The sequence below is a fragment of the Chaetodon auriga genome, chromosome 1 (assembly GCF_051107435.1).
Source record: "Chaetodon auriga isolate fChaAug3 chromosome 1, fChaAug3.hap1, whole genome shotgun sequence".
Classification (NCBI taxonomy): domain Eukaryota; kingdom Metazoa; phylum Chordata; class Actinopteri; order Chaetodontiformes; family Chaetodontidae; genus Chaetodon; species Chaetodon auriga.
The window spans coordinates 12,604,491-12,627,601 of NC_135074.1; the positions used below are offsets into that span (position 1 = coordinate 12,604,491).

The window sequence follows — 23,111 nt, forward strand, 5'->3', positions numbered from 1 at the left end:
GTTAGCCAGCTCGGCTAAACCAACCAGCCAAATAAATAGCATGCAACCAGCACGGGCAGCATGTGGCTTAACCCACCAATCACAAACCAGCTTCCTCAGTCGTGATGGGAATTACATTGTATTGCATTATAATTGCACTGTAAACACATGGATGACTTCTCAGATGCTTCTGTGTAACAAACCATCAGGGGCATCAGGTTACTGAAATTTTCACACAATGATAGAAAGAAATGCTTTTTTTTTACTTACCATGAAAAGCTAACAGCATGTTAACTAACAGCAAACAGATAACAGCATGTTGCCAGCACCAGCAGCGTGAGGTCAAACTCAGCACAATAACTACAGCAGCCAGCTGCCTCATTCTAAAGCACGTAAGCATACACACCTGTCTGTAACACCATCAGCTACCTTCACCAGCTTTCTGCACTCGCCTGTCTTTGCTCCAGTCACTGTTTAGTCTTCTTACTCATAGCTGTTCACTCATAACGGTCACTTACCATCTCACACACAAAGGGTGTCATTTCATTAAAAGTTTCATCTGTGTCTCTGCTCCTAATGGAGAAGACTAATTATTTATTATTCATTTCTGTTTGTGTCACAGAGGCTCCGATAGCATGGAGCATGACGTTATTACATAAATCCCTCTGTCCCTTTGGCTTCGCTTGAGTAGCCTTACATGCATGACTCATTTAAATCACCCATTCTGTGTAATTTGTCCAAGGGTGAAGATGAGGGCATGTTTTTAATAGCGATCTATACCTTGTCATCTAGCACACTCCTCTGCACCAATTAGTTAATAGTCTGCTTGCTCAACCAAGATGTAATCGGATGCTTATTAAACCTGATTTTTCAAATTCATCAGTTTCACATGACAGCCTCATCTTAGAATCAAAACATTTCCAGTGTATGTGTACGGCATGAACAATATCTCAGACGTGGATTCCCCACATTAATGCGCTGCATGATTTTACATTCCCTCTTACACATGAGGATTAATTTGAATATTATGTGTCTTTTTCAAATTTCCCACATCTTTATATGAATTTGGGAGGGACGTGTTATCTCTAATGGATTATTTTGATCTTAACAACTGTCACTGCGTGGCAGGGAAAGGCTCAGAAGCTAAAACTAACCATATGGTGATGGATTTTCAAACATACATGGAGACTTCCCAGCTCACCCCTGAAGCTCCACAGAACCAAACTTGAGATAAACACAACAGCTGCCTCCCCTCGTGTGACCCTGAGCTAAGTACCCGACTGCTGCAACTACGGCTTTGGACTTTTGCTTTAAAGGTGCCTCTTTCAAATGTCACTAAAGCTGTCAAGGCACACTAACTGCATGGCTACTGCAGTTTTACTTTAGGTGAGGACTGTCATGTTGCTTGCAATGCATTTTGAGTGTATAATATTTCAGATTTAAGCAATAACAGCATGAATAAATACTGATCTATGCATGTTTTGGTGGAATGTATTATGGGAAAGGTCTGCTGTAAATCTGCAGTGCATTTTATGCTGTCTATTTGCCATTTGAGGCTATATGTTTTAGAAATGATGGTACTCATTTTCAAAACAGGTATTCACATAGGCCTGCTTTATAGTATAGACTGTTGAACTGCGCATGCATGCACACACACACAAACACAAACCCACCCATATATCCAGCTGAAATTTTTGGGAGCCATGTGGTGCAGATTGATTTATGTTAATTCCCTCTGGGTGCAGATGTAGAGTGTCTAAAAATAAATTCGACAGAGGAAAAAATAAATTTATGTTGCAATGGTGAAGGCAGCATTCACTGTTCCCATGCTTGCCTAATGATTCAGTCAATGATACTAACAGCTAGTGAGGACAACCACTGGTTATAGAGACGTGCTACTTGAATCATATTTATTTTCTCTAAAATGCTATTCAGCATAGCACCCATATCATTTCAGCAATCATTTTTATTTGTGTGACTCATTTGAATCATTTGAAATCAGAGCAACCGCACACACACTCTTATGTCTGTATGGTAAATGTGAAGCCACAGCCAGCAGCTGCTTAGCTTAGCTTAGCACGAAGACTGGAAACAGGGGGGGTGGCTAGACTCGCTCTGTCCAGAGATAACAAAATCTGTCTCTTATTTGTTTAATGCATCCAAAAAAGAAAGTGTAAAAAAGACAAGTAGCCCATTTATGGTTTGCATTCCTATTTTGATATAATGCATAAAATGCTAAATTTGCAAGTAAATTTGACATAAAAAAAACCCCAAAACAATTTCATCATTTTTTTTATGATTTCTGAAAATTACTCTCAACATAATGACTCTGGAATCTCTTGGAAGACACTATATGTTAATGTCATGGTCATCAAATGTATTATTTTCAATATAGTGTCTGGGAAATTTTTCTTCAGTGTTATATGAGGGAGGGCTGCTGATGGTAACACAGAGTGAAAAAGCAAGGAAAGATAAGCACTAGAAGTCATGTCACCTTCCCAGTGACAGTTGAGTGATGACGTCCCGTGCCTCTTGTAACGCATAAAGCAAACATTATGCCCCTGCTGGCCAAAGATCGATGCCTGTCAGAGCCGTCAACCCTGTGTCAACTCTCTGCTGTGAGAAAATAGGATAAATGTTCCTCCTACGCTGCTGGTCAAACCTCTTTCTGCTGTCGGCTGTCTACATAGGAAAGGACAGGTATTTCAAGCTGAGGCGACTGGTGAATGCTTTTGTTCCTATCCAAGAAATGAGGTGGCCCACCACACCACCACTGACCCAACTCAGCCACCAAAAAAAAAAAACTGTTAAAACCACCAAATTCATGGGATTTATTAACATATAAACACACAAACAACAAAGACAATAAAAGATATAAGGTCAACACACAAAACAAAATCCCTGAGAGGCTGAGAGGCAGCCAGAGCAGCGGTCCTCACACCAGAAAGCTCCCTTCTGATACAGGCACATGAGCTTTTAAGCACTTAAGTCCCAGGTCAGGTGCAACTCATTCAGCAGTCACATGTAGCCCAGCTGGGCAGAGCGAGGGAGGACAGGAGAGGAAAGGGACAAACGGCACAGGGAGCACACGACCCTAACGCTTGCTACTCCAATCAGGATGGCAAGGTGTCAGCTTGGCCCGCCTGTGTGCAGCAGGGAGTTGAACGCTGCACTTTCATGCACGAGTTAGTCTACTGATGGGCGCCTCCCTGATTGTGAAACCAGTTCAATCAAGCTGTTATTGTAGATGCAATGGTTAAGCCTCCATTTCCATCCTTATTTTGCCTACTTGAATATATAATCAAGATCAGTCTTCCTTTGTGTTGATGAAATATGATACTTCACATGGAAAATAGAGTAAGATAGTGTGACTGTGAAATTATTTAGGATTCAGTGTAAAGGTCATCTTGGAGAGATCAAAGTGAACATGTTTGGCTCTGCTCTTTCAAGGTTGCATCGCTGTTGAAATTTCACGTCTCCTCATCTGAAGCAAAACAATTTGATCCTTTCTCCTCACATCCCTCCCTCTTTATGTCATATATTTTATTATATTATGAAGAAATATAAATATCATTGTGACTTGAGTTTGCATTATAAGTTCCTTTAAATGTATTTTTACCACAGGCCGTCAGGATACAGTGCTGGATGATGATGATGATGATGATGGAAGAGAACTGCAAGGAGGACACAATGAATAACTTTGGTTTGGCTGAACATGAACAACATTATATACAAACTCTAAAGTTCAACTTTCAATATTGTGTGTTTTGACTGTGTACAAATCTGTGGCTGGCCAGCAGATTGTTGGGAATATAGCTGCTTTTCCTTCATCTAACTTTAATTCCCAGATAGTTCAATGGTTCTACTTTCTTTTTTGAAGCTTAAAAACATGATTTCGTGTGAATTGAAAATATTAAGTTTGTGTTATGACACGACTTCCCTTCAAGGACTTGTGATGAGTGAAGCCGGAAGCCTGAGGTGACACGTAAGAACATGTTTTGGGTCAGCATGTTCCCTTCCTTCCTGGCCATGAGCTGAACGCCACTTTACCATCTATTCTGAATTGGAACCAGGGAAATTAATCCGTCTCACTGAATCAAAACAGAACATTCATACAAGGACTTCACGAAGGAAGGGGCAATACACAGCTCTGTCAGTCCCTTGTGGGTACAATGTGTTAATTAACGTGTTAACTAAAGAAATTTTGTGGTGCTGTTAGGTGGATTTGGCTGTGATTGGACAGAGCCAGGCTAGCCCCTTCCCCAGTTTCAATCTTTATGATAAGCTAAGCTAAGGATAAGACAAGATTTTATTGATCCAACACTGGGGAAATTAAGTTGTTACAGCCAGCAAGTATTACAAAAAGCAAAAACAGTGGTACAAAAGGGTCAAGATAAAAAAAAGTGGACAGGATGCAGACACTAAGTCTATGTACAGTACATGCACAAAATACACAGTTTCTAAAAAATACTGTTGCCAATATGGATAATAAATAGTGTTATTGCACATTTGAGAGAAATAGTAGTAGTGCAAAACAAAAGTGGGTTTATGATGTAGAATTGAGAAAGACAGCATCAACACAGACTACATGACATGATGCTGGAGTTTAACAGCCTGACAGCTGTTGGTATGCATCCAATCATGGCTGTATCATTGGAGAACTTCCGCTGCCCATTCCCTGTCTCCAGATTCAGGGCCCCTCCCACTGTCACCGCTGTGGTTTTCAGGCCCCTCCAAACCTCTCTGGCATTGTTCCTCTGAAGGAGTTCCTCCAGCTTCGTCCTGTCTTTGCCTCTTCGTTGCACCTCCCATTTCAGCTCCCTCTGCACCCTCCTCAACTGATCTTTGTCCCCTCATCTAAAGACCCTCTTCTTCTCGTTCTGTAGGACTTTCAGTTCTGGGGACACCCAGGGTTTGTTGTTTGGAAAACACCATACCTTCCTGGTAGGCACAGTGTTTTCCATTAACAATCAAAAAGGTTCAATCTAATGCCAGCTGGAAAATAGGCAGCAAAGTATCTGATACCATTTAACAGTGATTGTAAGTGCATAATGAGGCCATTAGTGTTGCCTGAATAACTAGTTTGTCCTCTGTGCTTCAGTGGTTGTTAATTAATGGCATCACCTGGTGAAGTTTGGCCAGTATGACAAACTTTCATTTGAGACAGTTTAGAAGTCTTCATGTAATGCAGATCCTTATGATTAAGTGTCTTTCTTCGTTCCAGTTATCACCCATAGTCTGTATATGAAGACATCACTGTCCACAACTACTAAATATAGAATAAAACTTTACAGACAGTACACAGTTCTCTCAAAGGGCCTCACCCCAAGGCATTGGACTTAAGCACAGCACTTTACAGCCCAATTGAACCATGGTTAATTTCCTCCAGAGCACTTTTATAATGTTGAGAGTGCACAGAGACGTCTCCGGGCACACTGAAGTCCACAAAGTTTATGCATTAGAGTTCCTAAGAAATGGAAGTAGATGTAGAGTTTACATGTCATTTAATAGATAAAGGTGAAGAAAGGAAGGTGTTCATACAGTACAAGAATAAAGTTAATTAACTAATAAGACTAGAAGAAAAACAAGATCAAACAGGTGTGAATATACAAGCCTGTATAGCCTGTTAAAGGGGAGGTCTGTGTGAAATGCTCATGACAGCCTTACTGTTAATGACTCATGCTGACATTTCAACCCACAACCTGTAAATCTCAGGACAAACACCTGAACATAAAATGCAATAACTCAGGCAACGTTTACAGTCGATGAAATGAGACTGGGTTGAGCATACTTGATCACGGTCCCTCGCAATCTTTCAAAAGAATCGAGGTCATTCAGTCTTGATGAAGTATTTTCAATAAAAATGAATAGACTTAAGAGGAGTGTCCTGTATGAACGCAGACATAAACACAGTAACAGAGTAGTGTGGAGAGAAACACAGATGACCCAGCCTCAGTAACAAATAACCAATTATTCATTCAAAGGACATCACAGCCCACCACTGGCCAACACCTGTCCTTGCTAAAATCAAATGGAGCATCTCAAGACAAAGAAGAGATTTAGGATGAGATTTTAATAAAAGACTGTCGTGCTTTTGTGTGCAGACAGACACTTCAAAATGTTTCTTTCCACTCAACTAGCAACACTCAAATGAATTCTTTTCTTTACATGTGTGGTGAATGTGCAAGGAGAGAATGTCAACCTGACATTGATCATTTCAAGGAATTCATCAGCTGATATAAGGAGACAAAAGACAGAGCCATGGCTCATTGTTTCAGTTTCTCGTGCAGCTCCATCATGTAAAGGGCCTTTGATTCTGTGATTATGGCCTGACAGTGGCCCCCCCGCTCTTACCCTTTGTGCTTTTACGTCTTTTAAACTGAAACAGATAATGAGGAGGAATGTGCTCTGCATAGTTGAGAGTGTTTCAGTTAACCTGTTTCACCTCTCATCCTTGCTGTGACCTGTGTTCAACTTTCAGTGCAACATTACCATGGAAACAGAGCCCAGCGGTTAGAGTTACTCGAACATATTTATTACATTTCTGTAATCACATTAGCAGACGAGCTGAGCGGCTCTCAGCGGGCAAAGCTCTGCGAGTGAAATAGATTTGTGAAGATATGCCAGATGCACAACTGGCAGATTTTCTTTGTGCTTAAAGTAAATTCCTTTTTTATTGCTGACAGCTTGTACTACTTGTGGAGGAAACAAGTTAATGACTGTGATGGCACATGAGACACTACTACTGTCTTTCCTGAACATCAGTCAGCTATATTTGTCCACTAGCTGCCCTTCTTACTGTCCATGCCAAGAACAAGATCACTGTAGGATGAAGTGCCACGTACCACTTTGCTTTTTGCATGGATCAAACAAACAAGATGCAACGTGTTCATTCATGAAATCTATTGCTGCTGTTAGGTGGATTTGGTCGTCTTTGGACAGAGCTAGGCTCCTGGTTCCCCATTTCAGTATCTATGCTAATCTAAGCTAACACATTGTGTTTAATCTTCAGTTTCAGATGATCATCCTGTTGCAGACACAGTTGTCGTGGTCAAAAAATATAGTTTTCCAAGCAGCTCTGAGTCTCAGCTCATGAATCATGTCTTATGTAAGGGTGTAGCTTTTACTGAAGGATCTCACAAAGGCACATCCAGAACTGTGATTTTAAAATGAATATTTTTCACATTTTGTTCTCTCAAAACTTATTTTATTCCTGACATTAATGAAGGAAAAACATGACTGATGCATCCCTTGACGTGCGATGATCATCAAACACAGATTATTCACCCTCATGTCTGTTTCTTTTCTGACAAATGTGTCTGGGTATATGGACTTGAGGTAAGACCACACCACAGGGGGTTCAAGCTGCACGGCTCTGATTGGTAGCTGTATGGATAAAGCTGGAGCGGCTGGGAGCGCACAGGACGCACTGGATGGTAGAAGAGCTGCACAGCTGGAAAGGGTGTCAGTGAGCCTGCAGGCTTGCAAAACGTACAGCAGCCTGCCCATGGAAGACAAACGAGCACTAAGAACTAACACGAAGCTTCCGACTTGCTGCGATTTCAAAACATTTTGGGTCCCAGAGGTGCGCAGCCCACAGCCCTCTCCACTGGATATGAACGTAAGTTTGCTTTGCACTCACCGTAACGCATGGAAATATTTTATTGAATTGCTCCGCGTGTATTTCACATCATTTAAAGTCGGATTGGCTGTCTTTAAGTCCTTGCCATTTGTGTGGAAAGTCAGCAGATTCAAATTGTAGGGATGTTCAGTGTGGTCTGCCTGCAGAACGAGAAAATGCAATAATTCATGCAAGGGTCCGTCCGTCTGTCTGACATTAGTTATCCAATCGAAAGTCTGTCATGTCTTTTGTTAACGAATCTTTCGGGACTAATTGTTAACATAAAATTTCGTTAAATTATTTCTGTGTGTGTGTGTGTGTGTGTGTGTGTGAGAGAGAGAGAGAGAGAGAGAGAAAGAGAGAGGATGAGTGATACGCGCGTGGCTGCCTATATGCTTAATTGTGCTTAAATTACCACCGTTTAGCATTATTTTAAAAACAAAATAAGCTGGCACTATATGCGTGGTGTTACGTGTTATCTGTTCTACCAGCATGTCCTTCACTGCCTATGAAAGCTCCTCTTATGAAATTTAACATCAGCTGACAACAGTTAACATTCAAGGCAAACCTGGTGAGACATCAGTTATGATGCTGCTTTTTTCCTCCTGTAATTTCTGAAGGCTCTGGAAAAGGCCTTGTTTGAAGCAGGAGTCTCCCTGAAACACAGATCGTCCTTGGTGTGATTGCACTGACAGTGAGGCAGCTCTGCTCTGACATGCAGGTGTGGGCTCTGTAACACTAACTGATAACACAGAGGCTGACAGCAACTTCTTCAGTGAATCAGCACACTAAACAAGGTCAACAGAAATCCATCTGTACCTGTTTCCTGTTTCCTGTTTGCTTTTCAAATCACAAGTCAAAAATCTAAAAGATGATTTGCTTTTCTTGTTTCTTTGTTTGGGCTCCACAAAGATTGTCTACGTAGTGATGCTTTTATGTTTAAAATGGTCACTGATAGCAATCTTTATCAATTAGATCTATTAATAAATGCATTATCTTTGCGGTTTCCATGTTGTTCTGATGAGTAAATACTAAAAAATTCTGAACAGCACTGGAATATTAACATTATTACAGTGTGTGTACTCTGTGAGTTTATACCTTACAAAATGAGCTAAATCTACTGTATCTATAATTTCCACGTTCATCACAGTTTGTTAGCTGCACGTTTCCACCTCACTGAGTTGCAGTGCGACTGAGGCTTCCACATACAGTATGCACATTACTTCCTCTCGATGAGCCACTGTGTTATTCATACATGGGATTCATGATTGTGTTTCTCCTGTTACACAAATGTGTTTGGATGATCTGCGGCCGCCTCATGGCCATCGACTCATCCGTCTTGTACGTTGTTGATTTCCTCTTTCTGCTTCACTCTTGTTACCAGCGCTGATCTTCAAGGTGGATGAGCAGAATGTTTCTTCCTCTGCGTGCATCAGAAAATGAACACCACTCCATGTGACTCTGCGGGGACCATGTATCACCTGACAACAGACCACCACCTCAACGCCAGCTGCAACTACTCCTCGCCCGCGTCCAACTGGACAGCAGGGGCTGGCGCCCTGCAGCTCCCCACATTCACCACAGCAGCCAAAGTCAGAGTGGTCATCACCTGCATTCTCTGTGGCATATCGGCCTTTTGCAACCTGGCTGTGCTGTGGGCGGCACACAGCGATGGGAAGCGTAAATCCCATGTCAGGGTGCTGATCATCAACCTGACGGTGGCTGATCTGCTGGTGACCTTCATCGTGATGCCTGTGGATGCTGTGTGGAACATCACAGTCCAGTGGCTTGCTGGGGACTTTGCCTGCAGGCTACTGATGTTTCTTAAACTACAGGCGATGTATTCCTGCGCCTTTGTCACTGTGGTGATCAGTCTGGATAGGCAGTCGGCCATCCTCAACCCTCTGGCTATAAATGAGGCCAGGAAGAGGAACAGAGTCATGCTGACTGTGGCGTGGGGCATGAGTGTCATGCTGTCAGTCCCTCAGGTAAGGTCAGGTATCCCAGCTGACCACGTGGGCCAGAGGTCAAGGCTGATTTTAATTCAATTAGGCTAGTTTTCATCCCACATACCCGAGGAGAACACAGCAACTTTCTATACTTGGATATAATTCTTTGTGTTTTTTAAGTACATGAATATTTTATAGTGATTTACAATTTCTGCCCATAAATGATCTTTTCCACAGAAACGGCACAGAAAAAGTATGAAATGTGTTGGCTGCCAGTTGCCCTAACTGTCTGAAAAATGATGCTCCCATGAGGTTGTGCAGGCCAATGAGAATGAATGTGGGGTAGAGGGGGGACAGGATGAGGAACAGCAAACATATATGTGGTATGAAAAATGCTTGTTTTTAATTTTAGATGGATAGTCGAACCTCTAACGCCTCAACAAATGATTCAAATTGCACAGGCTTAGAAAAGAAATGTCCCATGTTTAGTTCAAGTGCTCATGTGCAGCCTGTGGTGACAGTATGAATGCAGATTAGCTTTGTGAGTCATGCTATATATAGAAATATATATGCATGTCTAATTAGTACTATAGGTGGGTAGGTTAATGTCCTGAGGCCAGTCGACCAAGGCATGGACAGTCATCACTGAATGATGAGGATGTGACCACCAACACGAGGATTAGCCATGGATATGATTTCACACAGTATGACTGAAAATTATTGTTCCTCTCCCTCCACAGATATTTCTTTTTCACAACGTGACCATCATCCATCCTGAGGACTTCACTCAGTGTACCACACGTGGAAGTTTCATCACTCACTGGCATGAAACTGCCTACAATATGTTCACTTTTTCCTGCCTGTTCCTGCTGCCGCTGGTCATCATGATCACCTGCTACACCAGGATCTTCTGTGAGATCTCCAAAGGACTGAAAAAGGACAACTGTGAGTTCAAATCGAGTCTGAAGCTCTGTGGGTCTGTTTACGTCAGTGATTAGCATTTATATGTTGCTGCACAGTTTGACTCTTTAATCAGTAGATGCACACAGCTAAAAGCTTGGCCATGTGTGCTCTTTGGTGATTAAGGCTTTATGTTCTTCAAACCAATCAGCTGTGGAGCTTAGGTGAAATACACACACCAGGATGTAACTTAAAGCTTCAAGGATCAGTGTCTTCATTAATGCATGGATGAAAGAGTTGATTCACGTATATTACAACAGATCATTTATTTGGTTTTGTTGAAGTTTTGAGATATCTTCTGTGAGACTCCCCTGCCAGCCTAATAGAGTGGATGTGACTAGCTCCATCCAAAAGGTTAGTTATTGACATGAGACTCAGCTGTACCTTGTGTTTAGTGCTAATAAGCAAACATTAGCATGCTAACAAACTAATGGCGGACAGATATAAGACCTGCTAAACATCAGCATGTTAGCATTGTTATCGTGAGCATAATCTGTTAACATATCTGCAGAATCTGTAAGCAAGGGACAAGATTTTGATAGAGGATCTCAAAACACTGCTAGTGTGGCTGCAGACCGCAAGTCATGTTTAAATCTCTTCTTTCAGTACTGTGAGCACAAATCTCAGAAACAGATATATTAAAACATGATCTGTCATAAGTGACTAAATCTTTTTTTTTTTTTTTTTTGGCTATTTGGGTGAAGCAGTCTTGTAAATGCATTGCAAATCAACTGTCTGAACTTTGAGGAATGAAGAGTGTTTATCTTTTTTCATTGAATCGAAATGCAAAATGCAATACTAGTGTTCTATTTCGTGCATATTAAATAATATATTTATTGTTTGTTTGCATTCAAGCTTTTTACAATGTTTTCTATGTACTGTTACCGTCATCTGTTGTGCTTCCAGTGCCCTCCAATGAAGTGCATTTGCGGCGTTCGAAGAATAACATCCCCAGAGCCCGCATGAGAACTCTAAAAATGAGCATTGTGATTGTCTCATCTTTCATTATCTGCTGGACTCCATACTACCTGCTCGGCCTGTGGTACTGGTTCTTCCCCGACGACCTGGAGGGGAAGGTCTCCCACTCACTGACCCACATCCTGTTCATCTTTGGGCTCGTCAACGCCTGCCTGGACCCAGTCATCTATGGCCTGTTCACCATTCACTTCCGAAAGGGGCTCAGGAGGCATTACTGCAACGCCACCACAGCATCCGACCTGGATAATAACACGGTTATAACAGGATCTTTCACTTGTGCTGCCAACTCTTTGTCACTGAAAAGAGAGGTGAGCCCTGCCAGCCAGGAGAGGTTTATGCTGTGCAGCGATAACCACAGCAAAGCAGAGTCAGCGTCACCAAGAAGCAGCTTTTTTACAGCAGGCAATGATGCAGAGAGAGATTGGAAGCTGTCCAGCCCTGAGAGCACCATATGAGGCGAGTGCAGGGCAGAGGCTCCCTGACAGTCTTTATATCATCATATTAATGTTTTATTTATTGTGTCTAACTGTGTGATGCTTGTGAGTCCTGTACTCCTTGAATACTGTGTCATTTTGGCTTACTTCATATATTGTAACTTGCTTCTGTCTAAAACACAAAGGCGGTTGGAAACTTTGTATCTTGTAGAAGAGGCAAAGCGTCATAGAATAAAAACACTGTTTGCACGACACTCACACAACAAGCTCCTGCTATAAAGGAATGTGTTACTGCTCGGTAAGTTGTAACTCGTGTTCATCTTGAATTAAATGTATTCACTGGAAGCAGGTGTGTCGTTTGTAAATGCACTGCTGCTGCTGATTTTCAGAGGTGACATCAAACAAGCCCTGTGGGAAGAGGAATAAGCCACACATATAGATGGAGGTATAAGCATGCAAATTTCATGTTGCACGGCGTTGATGCAATTTCTGTGCGTACCTCTTATGTAAACACACTTGTGTGTCTGTAGTGATCTGCAGCAGCAGGATCCCTGGGGGAACTGCTGCCTATAATCAGTGATGAGTCATGGAGGCTGACTGAAAAAGTCATTTCTACCCTTGAATTGTGACAAATTTCTATGTGGCAGAAGAGAGAACTTTACAATGATCTTCAGCTCTGTGGAAAAACGATTCATTTGTCTGTCATGCCTGAGAGAGGCAGGTTCAGGTGTAGTGCCATATCATTTCATCTGCTCCTGAATGATTAGAGGAACCTCAAATGCAGACAAGTGGGAGGAAGTAGTCTATCACTAAAATTACAGCAATCTGTGCTTCTTTCATGTCTTACAAAATTGATACTGTTGCTCGTTTCTGAAATGCAGCTGTAATAACAGCTTTTATTACAGCTGCATTTCCAGGTTTTACTGTATGTGGAGGATTATCTCGGTCACTTTCTACTGAGGCTACAAGCCGTAATAATTTCAAACTGAGATAAGAAACAGAATCCATAATCTGACTGATGCCACTATCAATCATCTTTCATATTCCTGTATGCATCTGTTTGTACACCAACTAGTTATAAGATAGTGTGAGAGCAGGACACCAAGGTGAAAGAAAATAAAGGAAAATAAAGGAAATATTCAGATTGGACAGATTGCAGCTCGTGAAAGTTCCGCTTCCTATCTTTAGCGGCTTTCAGTTGTTCAACAGGTTTTTTTTTTATTTTTTGCATGTTATAGTAAAAGAAATGTTGCGACAGAAAAAATATCACAACTTACTAAAGAACATAAGAGGCAGATGAAAAAAAACAAAGGAGCATACAACAGACCCAACAAGAAAAGGTGATGAGAGCTGGAGTGAACTGCCTCGCTGTGGGTGCTTAGTTTCATTTACGAGGCCATTGTTCTCATTGATCCTTCAGTAAATATCTGATGCTGACAGTAACTCATGCCGCACTCTTTCAATAGAGCACCTGAGCTTTCATTACGCTCTCAATGACGTGTGACCCTTTGGCATTAACCCTCAGTCAGGCTTTTACAAATTCAAATGAGGCTTTTCCCATATTAAAATCAGCATCAGTTCCTCTTGACAGGGAGACGCCTGATCTGATGGGACTGCTGAATATGGAATACAAATGATGAGACAATGTAGATGAATGTTTCTGTGCCAAGAACAGCAGAGATGCCACAAAATGATCCAACAAGCACACAGTGAAATGAAGCCCACGGATTCTGGCACAAGACTTCATTTTGCTCAGTCACCAATCTAAGCTCAAACAGGGAGCCAATCGGGAACAATTCCCCAGTGGCACATTGCTGATTGGTTATAGATGGAGATCTTCCCACTCTGCGAGCCCATCTCACCTACTCTCATCTAATTTGCTGTAACCCTGGAACTCAACACATACGGACATCATTCACTGGCTGATTGAGCTCCCTTGAATTTGAATGCGTCACTTTGCCCAGCATTCAGCTACTGAAGCCGGCCCAGTCTCCAGTTTTCATACATGAACCTGAAAGGCAGCGTTTCTGCCCTTTGTTTATTACAAAAAAGCCTTCAAAACTGAAACTCATTTGACATTTCGCTTCATACGGAGATAACATCATAGTGAGGTCAAGGGGACAAACAGTCATGGTTATGTTTTAAAGACTGCTGCATGACAGATTTAACATTTTAATTAAATTACTCAAATTAAGTAAAATCTCTGCACCCTGTCCTAGTTTTTTGTGTCCTCTGACATTAAAAACATGACACATGAAACAGTCAAGGGCCCCAAAGGCAACAAATCCCTGTGTGCCATGACTGAGAACAGCCAGTCATAATCAGCCTGAACACATTTATCCTTTCAAAATACACACTAAAGCTCTAACCTAACAAATATGAAGATGTTGTCAGCACTCAACACAAGAAACAATCTCATTCCTTTCTCTACAACTCTACTGTCTGATTTGTCTTACAGCTTAGGTTTTGTTGGTAATGTACGGTTACATTTCTACCCATAAGGCAGATTTAATAACTGTGGGCCTACATTTAGTCTTGTACGCCGGGTGCATTTAGTCAGAGCCACTGAGTCAAAAAGTGGTCTGCACAAACAGACCTTGTCCTGTTTGCTTCAACTTTGCCATGGTTTTATTTTCTTACTGAATTCTCTCATTTGTTGCAATGTGTACTGACCTGGAGAAAGCATTTAATAATTTACAATCATCTTGTGTTTATATATTGCTGTTGATCTTTTACATATTCATTAGGTATGAAACGGATATACCGTATGGACTGCGCTGTTTATAAAGCATCCATAGCCCCATGTGCAGAACATGCTGTGTGTGAGCATACACCAGGCAGAAATCATTAGCACTAGCAAACAGCAGTGAACTAAACACCAGTTACTGGACTGAATGCGACCCTGAAGAGTTAATTATCTATTATTTATTGGAAAAATATGTCTGAAATTCAACTTCAGGACACATATAAACTAATTTCAATGCAATCTCTTCAGATGATTCAGACACTTTTATGTAAACATTTTCATTAATTTACAACATTTATTTAGAAAAACATATATACTACACTGCACTAATCTCAGCAATTTCACATGGCAAATATTACATCTGTGTGTAAATGAGCTTTCTGTCACGGTGAATAGTGCAGGGAAAAGTGGAGGGAACACGCACATAAACACTATACATTTGTACCTCTGTGCAAACAATCATTTGTTGCTGTCCTTCAGCTGGCTGCTGCTCTGCTGTGTTTCTGCTGTAGCATCACTGCAGTTTCCTGAAGCTGCTTCCAGGTCTGTGTGATAGCTTTGTTCCTTTCATCCACAGACCGCGCTCTTCACAGGAAAACATAAGAAATACGTGACAAGACATTACTTTAACATTCAATATGTTTGTGCTCTGTCCTTTCACACAGGAATCGACTTATCATCTGCCTCGTCTAGAAAGTACATTTGGACACCACATATTGAGATTACACTGGCATGAAGACACAAAGAAAGCAACCTTTGCTGAAGGTAGAGATCGCAGCTTTCCTCTAGAGTGACACAGCATGATTCTTGTTGTTGTTGAGAGTCTGGAGGTGAAACAATATGTTGCTTAACGATATCAGACTCTCCAAAACGGAAGATGAAAAGCTGACTCTGGCTTCCTCCTTTAGAAGACGCACTGCAGCTGGGGTCCTGGTCACCTGCTGAGACATGAAAGTCTTTAGCTTCAGTGGTTCAGTTTAATGAAAACTTATTTATGCCGCTTTTTTGCTCACGCATCAATGTTAATATGAGCTTACTTACTGTCAGATTCTTCGACAATGACACCAGTTATTCCCTAATCAATACTTTTTTTCCTGACACTGACAAAAAAACCATCAATCAACATTTTGGCTTTGGGTTTACCTTTTATGAACAGAGTTTGCTGTTTGGTGTTCAGAGCATAAACAGGATTGCAGGGAGAAGCAATCAGATGAGTTGTGGGAGGAATCAAGAAGCACACAGTGGTTTTGTTGATAGCATCTTGGAGAAACATTTTTCCATTTCTCTGCACCACAAGCGACTAGTTGAAACAAGAAAAATAAGACAGCAGGAGCCAAAGAATTGGAAATTATAATACTAGAAATTCCTTTTGTATCAAAAGCTTTAAACTTTTCATCAACACCTTCAGTACCAAGCTCTGCAGGAACGGCACTGATGCAGTGACAGTTGGGAGGTCCCCGCTGTGTTTCGGCCTAGATGAAGAACATAATGTGTGAAAATGTTTTGTCCGACACGACTGCATTTTATGTGAAAGGAAAAGTTTGATGCATACGTCAAAATATGGAAATAATTAAAACCGTTCAGTAAGCTGCATCGTGCAGGAAGGAGTCCCTCGTCCTGTGGTGACGGCATGGATTGCTCCACTTCTACACAACACCAAAAGATGGACTTCTGCTCTGGTAAAAGTCTGGGAATCATCAGCAGACACCGGCCAGTAATCCACAAACTGCATCCTGAACAAGGCACCGTCTGTCCCTGACACTGAGACAACAGACAACGGAGACCCTGAAGGAAAGACAAGAAAATGAGAATTAAACAGACCATAACCTTGTTTACATTACAAAAATCTAAGAATGGCTGTTTGCTCATCAGCCTCTCTCTCTCTCACACACATAGACACACACAGACACACACACATACACACACACACACACACACACACACAGTGTTGATGCATCTTTCAACAAACCTCATTAATGCTAATGAATGAAATTCCTTTAAGGAAAATGTGAAATATTTTTCCCAACTAACTGAGACCAAGAACTCGATAGATTCATGCAGCAGTGAAGCTCCTGAGTGTACTCAACAAGTGGGTGCATGAATTCAACGACTTGTGTGCCATTAGTGTCTCATGTTAATGTTCTTTAAGCTTTGCTCACCAGCCTGCCTGTCCCAGACACACAACAAACCATCATCGAGCCCAAGCGCTATGTAACGGGTGCATCTACTGACGGCAGAGCAGAGGATCTCTTTCGCATTTGGCCACAACACATCTGGCATGGGTTCCACATCTGCCTCAAAAAGAGACAGAAACTAAAAATGCCTGCTAACTGTACAGAGAAAAGAGCACAGCAGACTCTGAACACCAGGCAGGCATTGAGAGATGTGGCTGTGAACATCCAGCAGATTCATCTCTGAACAAATAAACATCCTACCTGGTTTGTTCTTAGAACCTTTGTCCAGCAAATATTGAAGAAGATTACGGCTGCCGCTCCACCACACGCAGACAGCAACAGGCAATCCTGCTGACAAAAAGCCAAAGATTAACGATGACAATATTCGGACCATAGCCGACAATACCTGTCTTCATAGGGGACTATTCAATAAAGATGCTGTTTTTGATCTATTATTTTTCATTTTTAGTGGAAAGGGCTCAGAAATAGTCTGGCCTATTGTTCTGCATTATTCTTTATCATTGAAAATTCACATATTCAACACTCAGTTTTCAAACACATCTCTATTACAAACCTGACTGAGACTTTGCTTTACGGCCACCAGGAAACTGACCACAAGGCAGGAGAAAGTGGTGGGTGCATCGCCTGAAAAAGACTCCATGTAACTAATATGAAACAGCATCTGCTGTCACATTTAATGATTTACATAATTCACAGGATGTTACCAAGGGCACAATTTTGGTTTCAGGTGTGGGGATGGAGTCAGGGGTTTGGGGGTCCTCAGCCCAACCAAAATAACAAAATACTCAAATATTTCCTGCAAAGACTTCAATCAAAGCCTATTACGTGGATCAGATCATCAACAGAGCTGCCGTAGCAGCACTTAACCATGAAATGCTGATGCTAAATTTATCGCACCTTTGGCTTGCATTTGTTTTTCCTGCGTCTGTATTGGAAGCATGTTCCACCCGCTGACAGCTGCTGGTGTCTACGTCCAGTGCCAAACAGTGTGTCAAAAAGTCCGTCACCTGCAAGACGTCAAGTGGACCATCCAATGGTACTCCTACAAAACGGCAGAAACATGATGGGATAATGATGTGGCTGCATTTTGCCTGCTCACGCTATTTCTTTGACTTCTGTTTGCAAAGGCACAAAAACATTGAAACAAGAGATACATAATCACTGATAGAGATACAAACAGGCACACACACCTCTGCATCTACACCATCACTTCCACTTACACACAAACAGGACATGGATTTCTGTTCTTTCCATTATTCCACACTATAGTTGGATTACATTTTTGCTCTAGATACCTGCTGGACTTTTGGCCGGCTTAATTTTAATCACCACTGCAACTGGAGACCATTTCACATCCTCATCTCCAGATGAGTTTGGGTCCTGAAGAAAAAAGAAAAACACTTCCTAAAGGTTTTTCTCAATGTAAGTAAAAAAATAAAGTCACTGAATGTGTAATTCAATGATATAGAGCTGTGTCTGGCAGTTAAAATGGCATATATTCTATTTAAAACAAGGAAAATACACAAACACCAGCGGGAAAATGTTTCCAAGCCTGTTCTTACTGCCATATGTCCTATTTGTGTACATAATTTTCTCATTGTTCAAAATTCAGTGGCTCCTCTCCTTTTTTCTTTGTGTTTGATTTAAAACAAATGACTTCAATCAAAAAATTAAACACAAGCTAAGCTCAGTTTCAAACTGTAGGTGATAATCAAATGTCATGCTTAATGAGATGCCTAGTGTGATGTCTAATACACATTCATGTTCAAACCAGCCTAGCAATTAAATGTCAGTACAGTACCTGTTTTTGTGCCATTTCTAACTCTTTCACCCATGCTCCTGAGGGGAAGTGATAGACCTCGAGCCAAAGAGAGCCGTTGCCTGATAGGAGGTATGAAACACATGAGTCCGTTCATTAAAATGAACGTAAACACAGCTCAAACAGACAGCAAAGTCCTTACTTACAGCTGATTGATGCAGCTCCATAATCTCCCCCATCAGATACTTCAAATGTCGAGCAAATGCTCCTTTTGTTGATATTTTCCTGATATTGAAAGGAATTTTTGAATCGATTATTGCTTATTTATTTCCTCTTCTTAAAATTAATTACATGAATTTTAAAATTAAAATATATATATGTATGACATTTTGCAAAACATCTACAAAAAGACAAATTTTTGGTGGGCAAACACAATATGACAAGGTATATCCCAAGAAACGACACTAACAGTACGCACCATCATGTTAATAACACTGAGGAGGTGGATGCCTTCACAGTGATACGCAAAGACTCTGGCAACACCTGCAGTGAAACATGACAGCAGCTGATGTGAGGATGATATTTTTAACAAAGTTTCCTTTTCTACACCTTCTGGAAAAAAAGATTTCCTCTAATTGTCAGGTGTTATTAGCATTTCAAGTGTTTAAATAAGTGTCAGTCTGTGTGTGATTATACATTTATGCAGGAGAGGGATGATAAACACAGCAGGAAGTGAGGAGAAGCAGCGGCTGATCAGAGGCATACTACCCACCCATATCATCAACGGCACCAAGCAAATAGGCCGCCTCAGCCATCCTCGTCATTTGAATAGATGCAATTTCTACTCGGTCTTGCAGCCACTCTGCAACACAGACCAGAGAGGACGCACACCACACAGCCAAGCCCTGGGAGTGACCCAGACTGAGGTACCTGCCGTCTTCTGAGCACGCCAGGCAGTTGGTGCTCTGAGGAAGCTGACGGAAAAGTCACAGCAGCCAAAGATGAATAGCCACATGTCCTTTAGAAAGCACTGGCCTTTTTATTCAAACATTTGAACAATTTATTCCTGTTAGTAGAATACAAAGTGAGGGGTTTGTGAGGCTGTTGAGCCTTTAGGAGATAGTTGATGTTGGGCTACACAAATAATCTTGACATCATTCAAAATAATATAGTTTAGGAAGGGTTATATGTATAACATCTCTGTCCTGAACTCATTTCCAGAAGCAACCCAATAAGTTTAAACCCCTCATCCGTACCTGTGTCACACCTGACAGTTCCACAGCAGGTGTTTTCTCTCTGAATGTCTCTGTTTTGCACGATGCTTCCATGTCTGAGTCTGGGGTACCTTTTCTGTTGATGAACCTCCTATGACCAAAATGATGTTCATTTTATATATTTATAAGGTCACATAAAATAGAAACACTCAAGTAAAATTCACCATAACTGTGAATATTGCTAATGTTATAGCATAGAAAGTCAGGATGAACACAGGTAACACAGCCACAGCGATGAGTCCATGTTGGTGCTTCACTGTAAGTACACATACTGTTACTGTGGGTCTGGCTGAGGATGAGGGATGACAGCTGTTGTTGGATTCACTGCTACACCACAAGCTGACACACAACTGAGGTCACACACAAGTTAAAGTAAAGCTAACCAGTGATGTATGCTTGCTAACCTTTAGCGTTAGCTTTTAGTTTTGGGGGAAAAACGAAGAGCGAAGAGAAACAAGAAAGCTATTGCTAATGCTACCTACAACATCCACGGTGAACGGAAGTGGACTCATAATGACCTTTATTTAGCCGTTAAAAGAAAACAAAACATTTCGAAATGTCATTTTACTTCCATGGAAACACTTCACATGAGTGAGCAGTGGTCTTACCTGTATGTGGACTGGGTTCATGATGGTCACCAGCAGCCTCACACGGTGCTAATGTTTAATGGTCGTCATGACAACAGCGCCTCCAGGGATCTGTGGAGCACGCGGACGAGTCCTTCACAGGTTTAAAAACAGCCATCTAACAGGTACACATGCCAATAACCCCACTCAACACAATCAATTCCTCATTTCACCATTGTTCTTCAGTGTAGTGTGTTCAATGCTCACATAACCGACTCCACGCGCCGTATATTCGCCACGGTTAGGGAGCTGCACGCACGAACGACTTTCGATATCGGCCCATCGTCAGATGCTTAGGGATCATCGTCCAGATCAATACGCACAATTTGAGGCATAAGCTGCATTTGTTTGATACACGCACGTAAACTCACATTGGTTTTAGCCAAAAGCCCTGAAAAAGCTCTGAAGCTCATTAATTTTAGCGGATTATCGCTTTCTGATAGGTCACAGATAGTCCCTTTATAATGGGTTTATCAATTATTACCAATGGATTTCAGTAATGTCAATCAAACATTTACAGATTCTGAATATAGAGCTCTAAAGTTATTACTAAGAACAACCTCTGGGTTGCCAGATTATGGGAAAAAAAATCCGTCTCCCCCTTATCCGTTATCTATTTGGTCATAACTTAAAAATGTTAAGATGCGTTATAATGATTACAAGTTAATAAATTGGTAATACAAAGGTTTTGGTCGTTTTTTCCCCCCAAGAGGTATTCCATTAATTCGAGAGCTAAAACAAACAAACAAACAAATAAAAAAACCTGTCAACTGTCTTCCAGAGGACTTTTCACAACCTGGCATCCCAAACGCTGTTCTTCTGAATAACTTAACGGATCTATAAGGCATCAGGAAATGATTTCATGAAGTCCTTTTCAATTTACAAACCCTATATACATTTTGGTATTTTGGGGTCAAATACTCTGATGAGCAAAGCATTTTTTATTCATGTAACAAAATAACCAAGAGGCCCGCTAATGCAGACAAACATCACAGTCCATTGGATGTGATCATGACTGCGCAGCTGAATGTTGGTATGAAAGAAAACCTGAATGCTGATGATCAATGAACGACACGATTACCTGCAAAGAGGATTCACAGAGCAAGGCTTGAAACACAATCAAGTCTCAGTGCAAAACTCACTTTCAGGTTTTTATTTGACTTTGCGCAACGTGGAAAAGAGAAAGTATACATTTGTAAAATGCAGTTCATGGTGCATACTCTCTGCCTGCCTCTGTCACTAAGATGAAGCTTTCCCTTAAGCAGGTATGTCGTACATAAAAACACCTACTGTGCAGCACACACTGGTGCCTTGTAAATATTCGGCACCAGTCCAAAACACAAAACACCTTATGAACTTTTTATTGTAGCTTGTGATTAAGATGATATATGAAATTCATTTAGTGATTTTGTAAGAATAGTCTTCAAGAGCAGTGGTTCTTTCATCAACCCACAGATAATTAGTCTATAATCAACCACTTGACGATATGACTTCCCTCCTGAAACCTTCTCATAACTGCCAGCCACTTCCTGAAAGTGACTGAGTGTTGATATTTTAGCCATTGATTTTCTTTGTGCTTGAAATATCACAAGAATCGCTGAAGACAGTCTTCGAGTCAAACTGCTCCAGGTGCTCAGAGCTGAGTCAGACGGGTTATCAACAGGAACATCAGCCGCAGTACAAACCAAAGTGATATTTCTAATGATGAATATGTGACCACAGATCTCAATGACAATCACAAGCAGAGTACCAGAAGGATTACAAATGCGACCGATGAGCACGCTATGCCATCGACCAATCAAACTGTGCACTACAGAACCTTTAAATTGCATTATGAGACATTTCCTCCAGAAAGTGATAGTCAAACATGTGAGAAAGTCACTGTTGGCATTCATCTGAGCAGTGAAATGGCTAAGACAGGTTTAAATGTAACAGCTAGCAATAACATAAGGCAGATAATAGATGTGTGTGAATGATAACTCCTTGTTGATATTGGCAGTTTGTTGGTTTTGTCCTAAAAAAAGTGTCATCTTAAGGCTTCTACGTCATTGACTGCGTGAAAACATTCAGTACAAAAACTCCAACCACGGTGAGCGATTACAATCTGAGTGGAAACTTTGCCAGTCACATTTCCATTCTTCAGACTGGGCTTAGTGGGCACCCACACACCCACACCCACACACACACACACACACACACACACACACACACAAAGAAAACTTGACTGGGCACTGACTATTAACTGGAAGCTTAAGGACAGAAAACCCTCCAGGTTAGTGTTTAAAATACCCAAATTCCACAACTGGTTATGATATCGGAAACATAGATTTTTTACCAATATGGCTCTATATTTCCCTGAAGACCAAACATCCAGGGCTGACTCTGAAATCATTCAGCATCCACTACAAAGTCGCCAATTCAGTGCCGTCCCCCACTCTGAAGGGCTGTCTGAATTCTCAAGTGACTCTAATAATCCAACAGTGCAATACAACATGAGCAGATACATAATGTACCATCATGCTTTGCGTATGGTGGTGTTTTTTTTTTCTTTATAGAGAATAAGTGAACAATTTCAGACACAGCGCAAGTG

General features: G+C 41.3%; 2 protein-coding genes across 3 annotated transcripts; one reads left to right on the plus strand and one right to left on the minus strand.

Annotated features, from left to right (window-relative positions):
• The first annotated feature begins 7,494 nt into the window (after window positions 1-7,494).
• LOC143337895 (putative gonadotropin-releasing hormone II receptor) lies at window positions 7,495-12,175 on the plus strand. The gene is made up of 4 exons (XM_076757922.1): window positions 7,495-7,600; window positions 8,985-9,588; window positions 10,290-10,494; window positions 11,416-12,175. The coding sequence occupies exons 2-4, from the start codon at window positions 9,040-9,042 to the stop codon at window positions 11,940-11,942; spliced, it is 1,281 nt and encodes a 426-aa protein (XP_076614037.1). The 5' UTR covers window positions 7,495-7,600; window positions 8,985-9,039; the 3' UTR covers window positions 11,943-12,175.
• Window positions 12,176-14,831: 2,656 nt separating this feature from the next.
• On the minus strand, window positions 14,832-20,689 carry wdr93 (WD repeat domain 93). 2 transcript variants are annotated; one of them, XM_076757790.1, is made up of 16 exons: window positions 20,504-20,689; window positions 19,878-19,986; window positions 19,394-19,595; window positions 19,100-19,164; window positions 18,828-18,906; window positions 18,664-18,743; window positions 18,158-18,242; window positions 17,760-17,904; window positions 17,416-17,486; window positions 17,103-17,189; window positions 16,827-16,958; window positions 16,245-16,452; window positions 16,079-16,139; window positions 15,811-15,967; window positions 15,422-15,605; window positions 14,832-15,252 (listed from the first exon to the last, which is right to left on the minus strand). In XM_076757790.1, the coding sequence occupies exons 2-16, from the start codon at window positions 19,947-19,949 to the stop codon at window positions 15,144-15,146; spliced, it is 1,737 nt and encodes a 578-aa protein (XP_076613905.1). In that variant the 5' UTR covers window positions 19,950-19,986; window positions 20,504-20,689; the 3' UTR covers window positions 14,832-15,143. The 2 variants fall into 2 exon arrangements, with proteins under 2 accessions (XP_076613905.1, XP_076613815.1); XM_076757700.1 differs by having other exon boundaries at window positions 15,422-15,608.
• Window positions 20,690-23,111: the final 2,422 nt, after the last annotated feature.